Source organism: Oenanthe melanoleuca, chromosome 1 (assembly GCF_029582105.1).
Source record: "Oenanthe melanoleuca isolate GR-GAL-2019-014 chromosome 1, OMel1.0, whole genome shotgun sequence".
In the NCBI taxonomy this organism is placed as follows: Eukaryota; Metazoa; Chordata; class Aves; order Passeriformes; family Muscicapidae; genus Oenanthe; species Oenanthe melanoleuca.
Genome location: NC_079333.1, coordinates 8,967,180 through 8,983,868, shown reverse-complemented (window position 1 = coordinate 8,983,868; position 16,689 = coordinate 8,967,180). Strand labels below are relative to the sequence as shown.

Sequence of the window (16,689 nt, the reverse complement as noted above, 5' to 3'; positions counted from 1 at the left end):
AAGATCTCAACCAACAATGCCCACTCAAAATTACATTTACAAGATAACAGATATAGCATTTGAGAGTAAGGAGTCAATATGATTCAAACAGGTTACACATTCACTGGATAAGCATACTTCCAGCTACCCAGACACTGATTACTTTTATTACTAGAAGTGGTTAACAAGGAAACAGCATGATCTTAATCATGTATATTTACACTGTTATATTTGAAGCTTGAGATCTTTATGGTATAGTTGTGAAAGTCCCTGGGATTGTCTTGAATGTGAGAGACTAGCCAGAGGGCTCAAGCAAATGCACAAATTTATAGTCTATTTCCTTGGCCTTCCGTGAGACTTATGAAAATCTAATCCTTCTTCTAAAATTATACACCAACAGTGGCACTTAACTTATCTAAGAGATAGGAGCCTCTTCAGAGCTCCTTAACAACATGAATCATTCAGTCAACAGAGATCAGTGTTTTCAGAGTGACTCACCCAGTCCTGTTCTGCTCTTCAACGGGACACCAGGTGAATTGCTACACATCACAAAGGAAGCTTATAAAAGCCACTTCAAAATAGATACCTAACTTTGAATTGCAAGGCTTCCTCTCATACTTTAGTACCCCCAAAAATTGATTTCTTTTGACCTACACTTGGCCTTCCATACGAATGCTTAAAGCACTTTAATGTACACTCTCTTCCTCTACAACAAGTAGAGTTTAAAGGATATACAGGAAGAGATAAGCATTACAAAGTGATGTGAACATACTTGACTGCTCCTTCCGTTGGCCAAATGCTTAAAACCAGAGAGATAATTTTGTGGGCCTAAATCTGCGTTTCTAAATCTGCCATTTCTCTTTCTTGTGTTTATTTGTGCAACAACAATCAGATCAAGTCCTGGCTACTCTGCCTCCTACTACACACTGTAAATTGCACGGTTATCTGGAGAGGAAAAAACATGTATAAACTGAAACTAAGTATACAAAATATGGCAAACATAAAGCAATCATAGTGTCATGGAAGTGAGAATGCACAAAATCATCTGAATTTCTCCAGTAATATGATACATCTTCTGACTTCCCTTCTATTTCCCTATCCCTGTACAAATAATAATTAACCATGCAATTCCTTCACTGCTTTCAAGTCACTGCCTCAGAGGCAGCTCACACTTATCTTTATCTTCAAACACCATCAAAGCAAGCGGCTGTTAGTGGGGAGGCAGGAGGAAAATGTACTTACTTGCCACCTCCAGCGATGCATTATGACTGACAGCCTCCCCGAGGTAGTTCCTGGCCACGCACACGTAGACCCCCTCGTCCGGCCGGCTCTTGCGCCCGTGCACGATGCGCAGGAAGAACAAGGATCCGCTGGGCAGCAGCATCCGGTGGGAGCGCGGGTCATCCTTGTCCGTCTCCACCCGCTCTCCCCCCTTGTACCACTCGATGGTGGGGGTCGGCCTTCCCTCTGCCTTGCAGTTCAGAGTGGCTGGCTCTCCTTTGGACACTATCAGATCGGAGGGGTGCTCCACGATCCGAGGCGGGAAATCTTCCTGTCGAAGACGGGAACCTGCAAGGTGAGAATAAAGTTTGCTTAGGAAATCCCTGCCAGGTACAGTCATGGTCTTGTGCAAAACAACTACTTAACCATTGCCTCGTACGTAGGACAGCATTCAATAACAGCAGCTATTAACATCCTAAAGTGCACAAAAGAAAACCTGAGTTCATGTTGGGGTGAAATAAAGTTGTCGAGACTGAAGCAGAAGGATGTGGGAAAACCCACTGCAGTTACGGTGACCAGAGTGGTTCACTCCCAGCATTCCCTGGGTGTACATGTTAATCACCTCCAGAAAGTTCTCTGAAAGATTATTGGTTTAAAAGTGCTGTGATATTCCAAATCCCTCCTTCCCATTGGGCCCTCACCCTCAAACTCCACCTCTATCCTACCTTACATAAATTGCGTTTACCCTTGTCCTTGCCCCTTTTGGTGCATCCCTTTGTACTGTGCTTGCCTTCATCCTGTTTTCTCGTATTAATAAATCCTCTTCATTTTTGGGTCACCAATCTGTGCCCATCCCTCATTTTTAATTGCCAAGTTTGGAGATGGCTCATCAATCTCCCATGCAGTTTAGGGCTCTGTCCATCCAGGCTGGACCCCGAGTGGCCACAGGTACACTTCACAAAAGCTCTCCCAAGTGAGTATGCTCAAAAGCATTTTTTCAACAGGGGACCTAATATTAGTGAATGGCCATATTCCTAAATGTCATCAATCTTTACAGGGATCTATTCATTTACATAAATTTATACACACATGCATATGCATATCTAGAGCTACAAAAACTAGTCCTGCAGATACTCTACAGAGATCAGACAACCCCAACCAGCAGAACTGGCACTTCTAATCCATAACCCAAAGCCATAGCCAACCTCACATGGCCTTCTGGAAAGGCCATTTAGTCATGAAGTGTCTACAGAGTAACTCTTACATTTCCAGTGCCAGTTTCCAGTGTTTTGCTTTATTTCACTTGTACCACTGTCTCTTAAGTTCCTTGTTAAATAGTGCCATAGAAGTATATATCAATGTATGAAGGGCCTGAGTGCTTCTTATGCCTCGTGCATCACAAATTTTGCTTTATAAAATTCTAGATGTCTCCAATCTAGAAATAACAGTAAGGCAAGAGTGTCCAGCATAAAATAAAAGTTACAAACAAATAAGATACAATTCTAGACAAGGTACTTACAAAAAAGGTGCTCATCTAGAAAAGCATTAAATTTCAGGCTATTTTAAAATTCAAGCTGATAACTTGCATTAAGGGGAAAAAAAAGCAAACCCCAAACCAAACAAAAAAACCCCCAACCAAACAAAAAGAAAACACAAAACAAAGGGAAAAAAAAACAAACCAGAAAAACCCCCAAACCCCAACAAACAAACAATCCTATTGATAGTATGCATAAATATATAGCACAGATGAATATGACAACCTACTGGGTATTGAAGAATTCCAAATGGGAAATAAACAGCCATCAAAATTTTTAGGGTTTTAAAATGTTGACTCAAATTCAAATTACTGTTTTCCTTATTTTTCTTTGTCTTGAAGCACAACTTTGCCATGGATAAAAATTAGTCTCTTGGGTCACTAATTCCTGATTATTAAAAACTCAGATGCCAAGATTCTTTATTAACATTAATAACATGGGGTTTGAACAGCTGTGAAGCACCAGAAAGAAATGCAAAATGTATTCACTGAAGGTTAATAGACCATAAACTGATATGGAAACAGGGAAAGGAGACAAGAAGAGGAGAGGTCCAGGGACTACTGTTTTAAATATAAGCTAAATATGGTCCTTATATATATATAAATAGATATATTTATGTATAAATAAATAAATATATATTTATGTATAATATATTTATGTAGTTAAAATAAAACTATTCTAACATGTACAATTTTAATTTTATCTCACATTCTCTTCACCTCAAGATAATTAAACGCACAGTGAATCAGCTAGCACTATCACAATGCTCAAAAATCTGTCAGTATGGCCAGCCTACATTGAAATACATTTGCATTCTGTATGTAGTGAAACAGGGTAGTTTTACACGAACATTTCTGATCATTAAATACAAAACACTTCAAACAGCAATAAACCTACTCTTCACATAAGGTTTGGGCAGACAGAACAGAAGCCAAGGAGTTTCCAAACCCTTCTGCTGGCTACACACCCCTGCACAGCCCAAGCCTGCACTTCACACCAAAGCCAAAATTTAAGCAGCACCTCCAAGAGTTTTGGCACAGGCCAAACCCAGTGAAAGGAGAGCTAAGAACACAAAAAAAGAAAATTGTGCCAACCAGCACTGGTCTTTTGCAGCAGCTAAAAAAGCCTCTAATAGATTTCTGTCCGAGAACACATCTCAGCCACTGCAAAGCTCATTTGTGTCTACTCATCCCAAACCTTTACACAGCTTTTGTGAAAAGCCCCTCATTCAATACTTCTGCCCTTACAAGTGGACTGGCCAATTTCAAATCCCTCTTTCCAAGGTAAAAATGCCTAGAGAGGGATTAGAAACCTTATTTTGTTTATATTTTTACTCACTTCCTATGTAATTCCCAAGGAAAGGCATTGAAACAAAGGATTACAGAGCTAAAATCAATTGCTCTAATACACTCTGGAAAAGTAAAAAGCCAATTTCAATGTAAGACATTTAAAAGGCAGTTAAGAAGTCTTTTAAAAACCATAGTTTTGACATATGCTAGTATGTACCATGTTTGTATTTTCACAGGCACTGCTAGCTAGCCAGCACACAATACAGCACAAGCCTCCTATTGTTTCTGTCAGCCTGGCCCAGACCACAAATAAATGAAATACCATTTTCAGATATATTGTATGCAAGCTTTCCACACTGACATTTAACTGGCTGTGCATGTACTTCAAGTACTGTACAGAATGAAAACAAAAAGACTGACCTTAAACTTTCTTGAAAACTGAGACTCAAAACCCTAAGCAGCGAAAAAAAAATCCTTCACAATCATCCAGGAATGCTCATATATATTCTTGTCTTTGCTGGATAATATTGGAGAAGAGAAGTGACAGAAAATTCTATTACTTTTTAATTTTTTAAATCTTAGGATTTTATAAAGTAACATTTCTCTAGCAAATTTCATAACGCTGCTTAAATCAGACAGGGACAAAAGTTGCATGATTAGTTGACTGGCACATAGTGAGCATTAACCACAGATTTAGTGACAACTGCCTGAGGGGTATAATGGGCTTGACAACCAAGTTATAATCTTTCTACATATCTACACTTTTTCTTTTTTTTTAATCTTCCTTTTCTTTTTAGCCATTTATCCAAGCTGCATTTACGTTTTATTGAGAAAAAGTAGCTTCAATTATCAACATAAATCTTAGAGTGGGCACCAATCCTGTAATTTTCCTGTCAAAAATCCTTCCTAGGAGATACTTGATTTAAAAAAAAAAAAAAAAAATCTCCAAAAGCTGAGCACCTAATACATACTGGATCTGCCATTAAATATAAAACAGAGCTGCTGTTTCTTTCCCCCAAAGATGATAGCACTGGGTTATAGGAATTAACCAACTTATGTTCTCTGCTTTTATTACAATTCAAGTCTTTCATAAAAAGTCAATTGGATGCCACCAATTAAAGTACCCCATACTAATTATTTCATGCTGCTGCTTAAAAGAACAATTACATGAAATCATGTTTCCAGTTTCTTGGACTGTGCCACAACAATTTTTACAAGAATTCAAACAGTGACATAAACAGATGTGAAGGTTCAAAGAAAACTTACATTACATAAATGACAAACTCCTAGAAGCTAAGTATTGCCTTTACTCCCACCTTAAAACATCCTGTTGGCAGCATATTAAAACATAACTTATTTATAATCAGCAGCAAGTATATTTAAATATGAAAGCTGCTGATATCAGGAAAACACTGTGTACAAACACATTCTCCTCTGGGGGAAAATAAAATAAATTCTGTGCTATTGGAACAAACTGCATCAGTTGACCTAAACCTGAGCTCAGATGGATATGGAAAACCTCATTTCCCAAGATCTCTATATCTAAATAGTAATCTATCATAAATATTATAAAATACTGTATGACAGAGTGCATCCTTAGCCAAATTCCTAAGGGCCAGTATACTCTTGGCCCTGTTTCTTTTCCATTCCACAAATAATGCATGTAACATTGATTTTCAGAGCACAAGAACCTTGCTCTTTTTTTCCTCATTATTGAAACCCTATGTAAAATCTGAGTAACTGGCCTAATTGTTGTCAAAGTTATTAGTAAAATGCTAACAAATACAAAACCACAAGTTAAAAATCAGTGTTAGGTGGTCCTTGCAATCAATTATACTTAATCAGAACATAAGAGCTTCCCCAATTCCCCATTGTTTCCAGTACTTATTTAACCTCTTCCAGAAACTTTTCAGAAAGTGGAAGGGAGTATCTTTGTGGTTTTACATAAGTTGACTGGAAAGATGTTCCATAAGTCTCTCTCTCTAGTGGTCAGAAATCTTTCCCTAATCCTCAGGTTAAGAATACCCCCAAATAGTAAATACCTCATTCCTCATGTGCTGGAAGTGCCCTATAATTCAGATCTCTCCACAAACTTCTTGGAATTTTATACCTTTGACATGCAAATTGCAACCTTTTCCTTTTTTACCAGCCTCCTGGATTCTGTGTTGCTGCTGCTCTTAGAAGTCACAAACCTAAGTTCATCTGGTTTTCCCCTCAAAAGATTCGCTCGCGTTTTCCTTGTCTTAAATTCTGGTTTATCCTTTTTGAAGGTGGAAGACCCAAACCATACACCCTCCAGAGGCAAGCAGACTTTGAGTACTATTTCAAGCACACACTGCAAAGCAATATCACATCATGCTACAGGGCAAAAATAACTAAAGCATAAATCAAAGTATTTTTCTGAAAGTGGCTTTTCTGCCCCTGTACCTGCAGCTAACCTAAGCTACTGAGTTTGCTTTGGTGCACAGACAACAAATAATTGTCAAGGAAAAACAAGAGAACTAGGAAGATCCACAGAGATTTTGTCCCATTCATTTTCTTTCTCTCAACTTCTCCACTCTTTTAATATTCCTACTCTTTGTATATTACCCTTGTGCAGCTTCAACAAAACACCTGATTTCGTGAGCTTTGTAGCCTACAAGAACTGCATATTAAAAAGCAATTATTTTGACATTTCCTTTTCAGGGTCTGTGTCATCCTTTCACAACCAAAGACAAAGTAATTATTAAAGACAGTAATGCTGTGCCTATTTGGATTTTCCAAAAATAGTTCTATCAGAACTGAAATTTCATTGTCTAATTCGACTTTGCTATAAAGCAAAAGAATAAAAACTGCATTTAACTGGTATTTTTGAAATGCTGGTTGGAGAATAGCATTGTGTATTACTTCAGACTGAGGAAAAAGGCCTTTGACACACAGTTTTATTTACAACAGCTGTTCATTTCTAACCTCTGAACATTAACCATATATTCCAGAAAAATAAAGTAGGCACTTTTTACCTAAGTCCTGCCCTTACTTTATACACTCATAACTCCATTAAAAGGAAGCCACCTTTATGAACAAAAGGGTTCCCCTGAAAGTGAGAGAAGAAGGAAAATACATTGTTGGAATCTAAAAGCACTGTCACATCAGCTGATTAATGCTCACCCAGGACTACAGGTTTATTGAAAAGCATTTCAAGACATGGTAAAGGGTTCCAAAGACTGACCTGGGAATAGCTCCAGTTCTTTTCAACAAATACCATAAAATGTGATAAGCAAGGCTCCCACTTTGGATCAGGGGAGCCTGCAATTATCCCAATGAAGATAAATGCTCCATTTTTTTCTATGAGAACATTGTGGAAAACAGGTGAGCAAGATGTAAATGAAAAGCCCTGGACACTACCTGATCACTCCCACCACAAAACCACAGTGATGTTCTCTGAAACAGTTATTTCAGTTTACATCACTGTGTCAAGGAATCCTTGTTTTCCTTCCCTAATTGGTATTGAAATTTCATTAATAGATGAAATTATTAACTTTTTTTCCTTTAATTATTTCTCCTACTAAGGGATATTTTGGGGTAAAGCAAAATAATTTGCTTTAAAAACAGAATCTGATTACAAAATGTGGGCCACGACTTTTAAAATAAATCTGTAGACAGCCACAAAATATTTTTCCCCACTCAAAAGACAGCAACAAAAACCACTTCAAGGTTAAGACACCATGAATTACAATTGCATTTCTGTCATAGCTACCACACTATCAGGAGATGTCAGAAACCAGTAATTTACTGTACACTTATGGAAAAAAAAACTAGGGTAATGACAGAGAGCCTGGAGTTTTAAGCCGTGTCTGTCTGTCTCTTTGAAATAAGAGATTAAATGGGAGCTGTACTAAAAATGCCTCAAATCCAGACTGATCTCGTGCCTGGCTCTTACACTGAGATGTAACCCAAACATTGGAAGCTACAGACATTCAATTTACACAATATTCATGACCTGGTCAACTGAACGGGGGTTAGCTGAAGTATTGTAGCAATAAGCTAAATAAATAAAGGAGAAAAAAAATTAAAAGTTTATATATCATTGGTGTAAATGGTTTGTTTCTGTCTTTTATTCAGCAGTAATTCTGGACATATGTGATTAGGTCAGAAAAAGCCATGAGCTCTAAGCAACAAAATCTTCTGGAAACCTGTACATTATCTTGTAATTATTTAAATACTCTGCCTGGTGGGAATGGGGGGAAAAACTGGCAAATAATACATTGATCAGATATTAACACTGAGTCTCCATTGATGTTCCTAAGAACATATTTCTCAGGAGATGCTAAGAGAGACTTGCTCTCTGAAATAATCACTTTTAACAAAGAAGCCCAAAGTGGCAACAGTAAGTGTCATGCTTTAGTTTCTTAATCCAAAATTAAATTCAGCTCTTCCAAATTGCTCTTGAACAAACCACTTATTTTCAAGAGACTCAGCTTTACACTCAATCTTTGTTACAGGAACACATGCTACTGGTTTGTGCAGCAGTTAGCATAAATAAGTCCTGACCTGGTTATTCATTAAATTAGCTAGAATATAAATTTAAAATAATGATATTTATATTGCATCATGTAAGAGGCTGACATTTACATAAATCCCCAGGCAACAGCTAATGTTCCCAGGGTAAGAAACTGGTCAGTTTTATTTTTTCTTTCCCTCAGCTGTGTTTTCTGGTAAGATATTTATCTCATCTGACTTTGTGAATGCTGGAATAGTCTGAGATGTCACTATTTAGAGCACTGACTTTTGAAACAAAAACTCCCTCAATAAAAACAACATCCCACACCAAACTGTTAAGCTAGGAATAGTATTTTCCCTTAAGGGAAACATTAATGAAATTACACAAATATTTTCATTAATAATGCAAAATTAGCTATGACCCAGTGAGCAACTCCACCATATTAAAAAACAAAAACAAGTACAATGGTAATAAAGCCAATTTCATTACTTCTTTTGTCTTTGAAAGGGCTGGAGCAATGCTGGGAGGTATTTTCTGAACTGGGATGACACTGAGAAGAACTTCAAGACAAGGTTGAGCTGTGTCTGGAGATTTGGATGGGAGAAGCTGGCAGTGACCACACCAAACTGCAGGAGGAGGGGAGCAGTGGGGTCAGGCAGGAACACAACCTGTGGGACATGGTGGGAGCTGCTGGAATGGCTGTCAAGAGCACGAGGGAAAAGAAGTGGCAAAGGATTGTGGAAAGGATGCAAATGTTAAGTAGAGATGAAGTAAAGAGCAACAGGGACACCACTAGGAAAACAGATACATGATATTAAGGTAATAGGATTTGATGAAAATTTGTTAATTCTGTGGACAGCAGAGCTGGAAAATTACTGAAAATGAACACTGGTCAAACACAGGAGTGGGGACACAGTGGGAAGATCTGAGACAGCTCAGAGCAATCACTTCTGCCCTGTCCTGTCCCTTTCCTGGCAGATGACATTCCCTGCAAAGGCAGCTGACAGCTCTGATCTGCTGTCAGCAGCCTGAGAGGAGCAGACAGTAAATGGGGAAGTGTGGGGACCGAGGCTGCTGTGAGTCACATCAGAATTGCCACTTCCAGGGCTTGGTTTGCTATGGAGCAGGGAGGGAGGATTAGGAAACAAAGAGGAGGAGTCAGGCTCTATCCTCTATCCTTGTCCTCAATCATGCTTCATCCCAGACTGGAAGAGTATCTCGCTGGCTGTGAACTGCTGGCTTGCCATTTGGGACAGGAAAACAGACTTGGAAAAAAAAACGAGAGTGCACCAAAACCAAGGGAGGACTCTTAGCTGCACTGAAGGAACCAAATGAACTTCCAATTGAGTGACAATGCCTAAGACTCAAAATTATGCAGATACATTATATAAGCTATTACTATATTAATGTAGTTATATATTTTATGAATTTTCTTCATGCTGGTAAATCAGATGTCAGACATACTGATGCCAGCCATTTTTTGCCTCATCTGTAGGTCTGTTTGTCCATAATCAGTGTCAAAGATTTCACCTATTCATGGCACAATTACAGCACATTAGGTTATATTATTCCAAAGATTAATCTGTGTAGACAAACAAAACACAAAATATCCCTTTGGATCATCACAGTCATTCACAAAAATAGATCTAGAGATATTAATCATTTTGGGGCTATTCTTAAAAAAAAAATAAAAAATAAAATCACAAAAAACAAACACAATGCTTTGTCTTTACAATATTTCAGATGTGCTGCCCCCAAATTCTTCCAGACTTTTCAAAGTCACCTCTGACCATGCTTCTAAGCTAATTGCCACTTCCAGATTTCAGTGTCAGATTGAATCTGATATTGATCAACTGCATGTTCAGACCTATGAGATGCTGAGAGAAGGGAAAAAGGATCCTCATTTCTGCAGGGCTATTGGGAGGCCAGAGAGACAACAACTCTCAATAGGACCAGGGGTTTTCTCTTCTCAGCTGTGCCAGGGAACATTGCTCAGCTCTGAGACAACACAAGTATTTTAACACCCCAGTCAATAGCACTCCTAGGCTGTGCCTGGGCCCATTCTGGTACACCTCATACAACTGATGTTGCCATTTTTTTTCTTGTTCCCAAACTGAATTTAAAGAAAAATATGACAATTCAAAACAGCTGTCTGAAATTGTACTTTTTAAGATGATTGTAAATCTGTTTCAGATGCAAGGGGGAATGAAATATCAAAACTGCCTTCATGAATCCAAATGTTAGGTGTTTACAGGTATATGCTGGCTTAGAAATAAGTTTGAATTTAAATATTTAGTTGTTAATTAATTTATAAATTATTAACAAGGAAACAAAAATTAGTATTAAGCAGTTTAGTTTCCCTATTCTTATTATTATTTTAATGGGCTAAAAATTCTGAATTAAAACAGCTTTCATTCCATTAAATACATTTGGCTTCTTGTATGACTTTAAGTTTGGACGATTACAAAAGGTCCATATATTTTGAATTACAAGTTGCTACTGACCTAACAAGATTGGCATGTTTTTGTTATATATGGAAGGATGGAAGTTTAAACCAAAATAAAAAAAAAATTAAAAAAAAAAATCTGTGAGTTGTGTACTCTTACATAAAATGTACAGATCCATATAAATTAAACTGCTTTATCAGTTTAAAAAATTTAAATCAAATAACCCCATACTGAAAACTTGCCTATGCCTACCCTTTTATCAATACATACTTTTATTCAAATATAAAGCTAAGTAAATGAATGTTAGAAGCATGAAAGATAACATGCTTTCAGGGAAAAGCAATAAATAACTCCACCCGACTTACTCTGCATAGCAATCAACACTATATTCACTGCAAGATGACTGAAGGTATGTTTTTATTCCTACTTTTTCCCAATATAAAGATTTGTCAAAGCAGCAAAATTTCACCTAAAGTAAGCTTCTATCCATCAATGGTATCACAATAATCTTTTGCTGAGAAACACTGTAAAGTTTTCCCTTTGACTGTGTTTGAATTTCTTGTTCTTTAAGAGGCCAGAAAATCGCAGAATGTTTTGGGTTGGAAGAGACTTCAGAGATCACCAAATGTAACTTGTGACTGATCTCCACCTTGTCAACCAGACCATGGCACTGAGTTCCACATCCAATCTTTCTTTAAACACCTCCAGAGACAGTGACTCCACCACCTCCCTGGGCAGCCCATTCCAATGTCTAACAACCATTTCAGTGAAGAAATTCTTCCTGATTTCCAGCCTGAACCTACATGGATGCAGCTTGAGACTGTGCCCCCTTGTCCCATCACTCATTGCAGCAATTAGGTTGAGACAGACTGGACTGACACCATCATCAGCCCTTCATTAAAAACATTTTGTGCCTTTTCTCAATGAGCAGCTCCACACAGCACTGACTCCTCTCCTCTCTGCAAGTTTCCATCTTCTTTCTGCATGACTGGCTAAACCCCAAGCTGTCCCTTACCCAGCTGGATAACCCTGTCTGTCCCTCTCACACATCTTCTTACCTTGTCTGTCCCTTACATGACTGCATGTCCCTTCCTCCCCACAGCACAGCCAGCAGATCCATCCCAAACTGCAGCAGACTCTGGGGCCCAAGCTCCAACTCCATCTCTAACTCACTCTTAACCAGCTGCCCCACTCTTTTATAACCCCCATCCTCCCTGGGCAGGCAAGGCTGTCTCCACTTCACAGCAATCAGTACAGCTGTAATTCACTGAGGAAAACTCTCTTCTGCACTATCCTTACAAACAACCTTCCCACATACTGCGTTTGGTTTATGTTCCTTCAAAGGTTTCTTTGGTTCCAAAAATCAAACTGAGAAATCTGAAATCTTCCACACAGCCAATTCTTTTACCTTTGTTCCTGCTTACACCTTTGCACAAAGCATCATTTGGCAAAGCTCAGCTGAATCCAACTGCAGGTGAATCACACACAGCCACATTCCAGGACTTCCTTGAATGTACAAAAGCATGGGCCCAGAAGACTCATGCACTGAGTTTTTTTTCTCAGTAAGAAGCATTATCATCTTGGTCTTAAATTCTACCCCACAGCATGACTGCTGAAAACCTAGTGAAAAATGATCAGAAATATCAACCAACATCTCTGCCACCCCTACACCTTTCCAGCTGGATTTCAGTTTGGTTGTGTGAAAATGGTACAAAACCACATGAATACATCAGAGGGAAGACTTCAATCAGTGACTAAATATCAAATGGACAGGAAAAAAAAAGCATACTTATCAAGTTATTTCTGATGAAAGAAATGGTAAGAAGAAATATTATCAGATTATTTTCCTGAATATTCATATGAATTCTTCAGAAAACTTGTGGCTAAGAGCCTGGGTGTTCAGCAGCCTGAAATGTATTTAAACATGTAAACCAAAGCTTTTGAGATGTTCTATATGATAGGCACACTCAAGGAAGATATTTAAGTAACTCCAGTTTTCAGCAAGTTATTGACTTTTTCAAGACCACAATTTCAGGGATAGTTGTCTGAAGTAATTTATACTTTAAAGAAAACAAAATATTTGAAATGGCCTTTTAAAGGATTAGTAATAAATCCCTAGAGGAATGCAGCCCACCTCAGTCAATTTTCAACCTTAAAAGCAAATTCTGACATATCCAGAACATTAATGAAGACAGTGTTTATACCTTACATAGCATGCTAAGTGTGAGAACTCTAGAGATAAACAAAAATGCTGTAAAATGTCTACTGAAGCTCATTATGGAATGCAAAAAAAGTTGAAAAATAGCAGTAGCTTATCTTTGTTGATGATAAGGTTTAAAAAAATGAAAAACACGATTAAAAGTAAGAAAAAATTAAAAATTATTAAAATAAAAATTCATGGGTCTATTTTCCATTACTTTAATTATTTTATAATTATTTTAATAGCTAGCTTAACAACTAGCTTTTGAATAATTATTATAAGGGGTTCTGGTGAAAGGATCAGTACTGAGAAACTGATCAATATTCAGTGGTCATAAATGGAAAAAGGAAGGAGAAGGGAGAGGTAAAAGAAAATTAGTGCTACACAACCATGAGGCCGAGTCAAAAGCAGAGAGGAATATTCAAGGATGGGAAAAGAAAGACCTCAAGAGCTCCACAGAGCTACACAAGAAAGATAAAAACAGTAAGTGAAAATGAGAAGAATGGAGCTGTATGGTTTGAGAATATTTTTATGTGTAATACAACACCAATACAAGCAAGCAGGCAGAGATTTGTGTGGTTTACACACCTAAATGCAAATGCTGACAAAGCCTTCAAAAATTTTAAAGGAGAAGAGCTGTTTGAAAACAAGGTAAAAGAATTATTATTTTTATTATTACTTCAACCAGCAATCACTGTAATAGGGTTGAACCCAAAGGTTCAACCAGCAAAGAAAAATAGGCTATTGCCAGAAATTAATAAACCTTAGTAGTTCTGAGCACTCAGATTTCTCTATCTTTTTTCAACTTTATCAATAGTTCTGGTAGAAGAGATTACTTCTTTGCATCAGGCTTGTTTCATTAGTTAAGATAGAGAGAGGCAAGTGGAAAAACAGCAGCAGCCACCTATAAAACAGGCAGCTAGACTAAAAGAATTCAACTAAGTATGCTCCATCAGCTGAGGAAAACCATTTTTCTCCAGTCTGCATGCCTCTAAGATATGATTATAAATTGGAGTTTCCCTTCAAACAAATTAAAGTGTATTTTACAAGGATGTAGAAATGCTGATAAAAAAAAAAAACAAACAAACAAAACAAAACAAAAAAAATATCCTCACCTACTTACATCCATATAAAGAAACAAATTTTATCTTAGGTACAAGAATCTCTACTTAGGATTAAGGTAATACTTCTGTTATATAGGGAAGGTACTTGTTTACTAAATTTGTAATAAATTGGAGACAAGAATGCAAAGAGGACTACTTTTATTTACCACCTCCATGCCCTGCTTCTGTCTTTCCTTTTTTCCATGGTCACTCCATGCAGGATTTGGTCAGTGCCTCCTGAGAAGTGGAAGTTGGCTGGGACCTTTACTGCCACCATTTAACATAAATATCACTACAAACCTACACTGCTCAAGCAGCTAGTCCCATCTCTGCTACAGCACTGTCCAACATGGGCAGGTGGGTACAAGGAACTAGAGGATTTGTTTGGTTTTATCCTTGCACAGCATGTCTTTTAGCCAAAGGACTTGAGAGCCCTTTTTTTGGTTTTTTTTTTTTTTTTGTTTTTTTTGCAATAGGGTTTTCAAGGCTAAACTACTTTTTTTTTTTTTTTTTGTGTCATGATTATAATCACAACATAGTTTGCAAATGCTAAAAGGCAACCAGTACACAGACTTTCCCATTTTGTCTAAAGAGCTATTTGAAACAAAACCCTAAATTAAGGCTTCCTGAAAGGCTGAAAGCCTTCAGTGGGACTAATTAGACAGAACCACTAGGCCTTGAGGCTCACAGCTGCTCACCAGTACCCTCTGCAAAGACTGAGAATTAAACACATGGTATGGGGTTTAAATTGATTAACGGGCATCAGTTGTTCCTCCTCTACAGGTAAAGCCCTAATATCAATCTTTTTATTTTCTAATATACCATTATATGACTAATTAGTAGGCATTATGGCACATCTATCAGTTTAAATGAATTTTTAATGACAATTAATCTACCCTTTTTAAAAATTCTTACTTCAAATAAATGGGAAATTCTCCCCTAGTGTTTTGATTTAAAACAAAAGCTAAGCAGTGCTAAAAAAAGTCAATTAAAAATGAATGGATCGTTTTGTGAGAGACTGTGCTGCAAATTGTCAGTCCTCTACATGTTACACAGGAATTCTACTCATAATTTGTTCTGTAATTTTGTGGTTGCTGCAAGTATTTATAAGCTGGTATATCTGCATTAGTAACACCACACTGAAATAGCAATGGGACTTCAAAAACAGAAGTGAATTGTAAGTAGTCAAGATACACAGGACAGATTAGACAGTATTTGATTCCTTACAAGGACTGTGGTAAACCACTCACTGTCAAGATTATCAGGTAGGAAACAGTGGGGAAGGACTTGGAAATCTTTATTTCCATCAACTACATCAATCTGCCAACAGAGCACATCATCATCACTGAGAAACATATTCATCAAGGGAGCAACTGAGTTAATTCATCAACTTCTAAAATAATGATCTAACAAAACATAAATGAAGAAGAAACAAATGCATAAGACTTAGAAGAAGGGAAGAAAAAGGTCTCTAAAATATATCAGCCAACTCCCATATTTTATCACTGGGCTTCAAGGATAGCTCAAAGCTCTCACAAAAGACTGTGTGCCACTCAACCCCACGTTCTTCTTTCAGCTCAAGAGTGGTGTGGTGAAAAGCCACTCCATGTCCTCTCATGATAATACCCCTAAGAGAAACCACTTTATGCAAACATTAGGTACATGGCCTTGACAGTACTTTTTGAAAAATATCTACATATGAATAAATAAAAATTGAGATTTTCTATTAGGGACATATAATGCCTACGGAGTGCAGAGGAAGAAGAAAATGACTCATTATAAAATATTTTAACAACATTCTAAGCAGAACTTTATGCAGAATTAACACACTTGGTGTGAAAGTGCCTAAGCAAGCCAAAATAAAATCTCTCCTTTCTTCATGCCTTGCCACTTTAGTAATGGTAAATTAGTCACTTCCTTCCATCTGGAATGAGCAGCCCACAGATTTCAGGTGTCTTTGGGGTGTTTAAGCCCTTTCTTTCAAAACCAGAGAGGGCCTGTTTGTACCAACAGTTACAGAAGTCCAGCAATTGGAAAAGTTTCTGCTCCAAGGGTACTGATCAATTTTACATAAGGCAATTAAAACACCAATTCTAGAAGAAAGCAGTTGTGGCTTGTTTACAAAACCCAATCTCATAGGTCTGAGAACGTGTTGGTGGACAGAATGCCCTCAGGACCATAAGAAAAATAGCAGGTGTGAAGTTTGAAACCATGAAATTGTGGAGCTTGAGATCCTTGGGGCAGCAAGGAGGGTGAGAAGCACACTCACTACCCTGGACATCAGGACAGAGGGTCTCTCCAAAAATCTCCGTGGCAGAGTGCCAGGGAATAGAGCCTTGGTGGGAAAAGGGAGAGCTGGAAGACACTCAAGGATTGCCTCCTCCAGGCTCAAGAACAATGCACCCCTACAAACAGGAGGTCAGGGAAGACTGGCA

At 37.7% G+C, this 16,689-nt stretch overlaps 1 protein-coding gene across 1 annotated transcript in view; it reads right to left on the bottom strand.

The window, feature by feature from the left end:
• ROBO1 (roundabout guidance receptor 1) overlaps positions 1-16,689 on the bottom strand; it is a 580,691-nt gene that overhangs the window by 243,881 nt on the left and 320,121 nt on the right. The window contains exon 3 of the mRNA XM_056496975.1: positions 1,222-1,548. Within this exon, the coding sequence (XP_056352950.1) occupies positions 1,222-1,548 (327 nt within the window). The remainder of the gene's footprint in view (positions 1-1,221; positions 1,549-16,689) is intronic.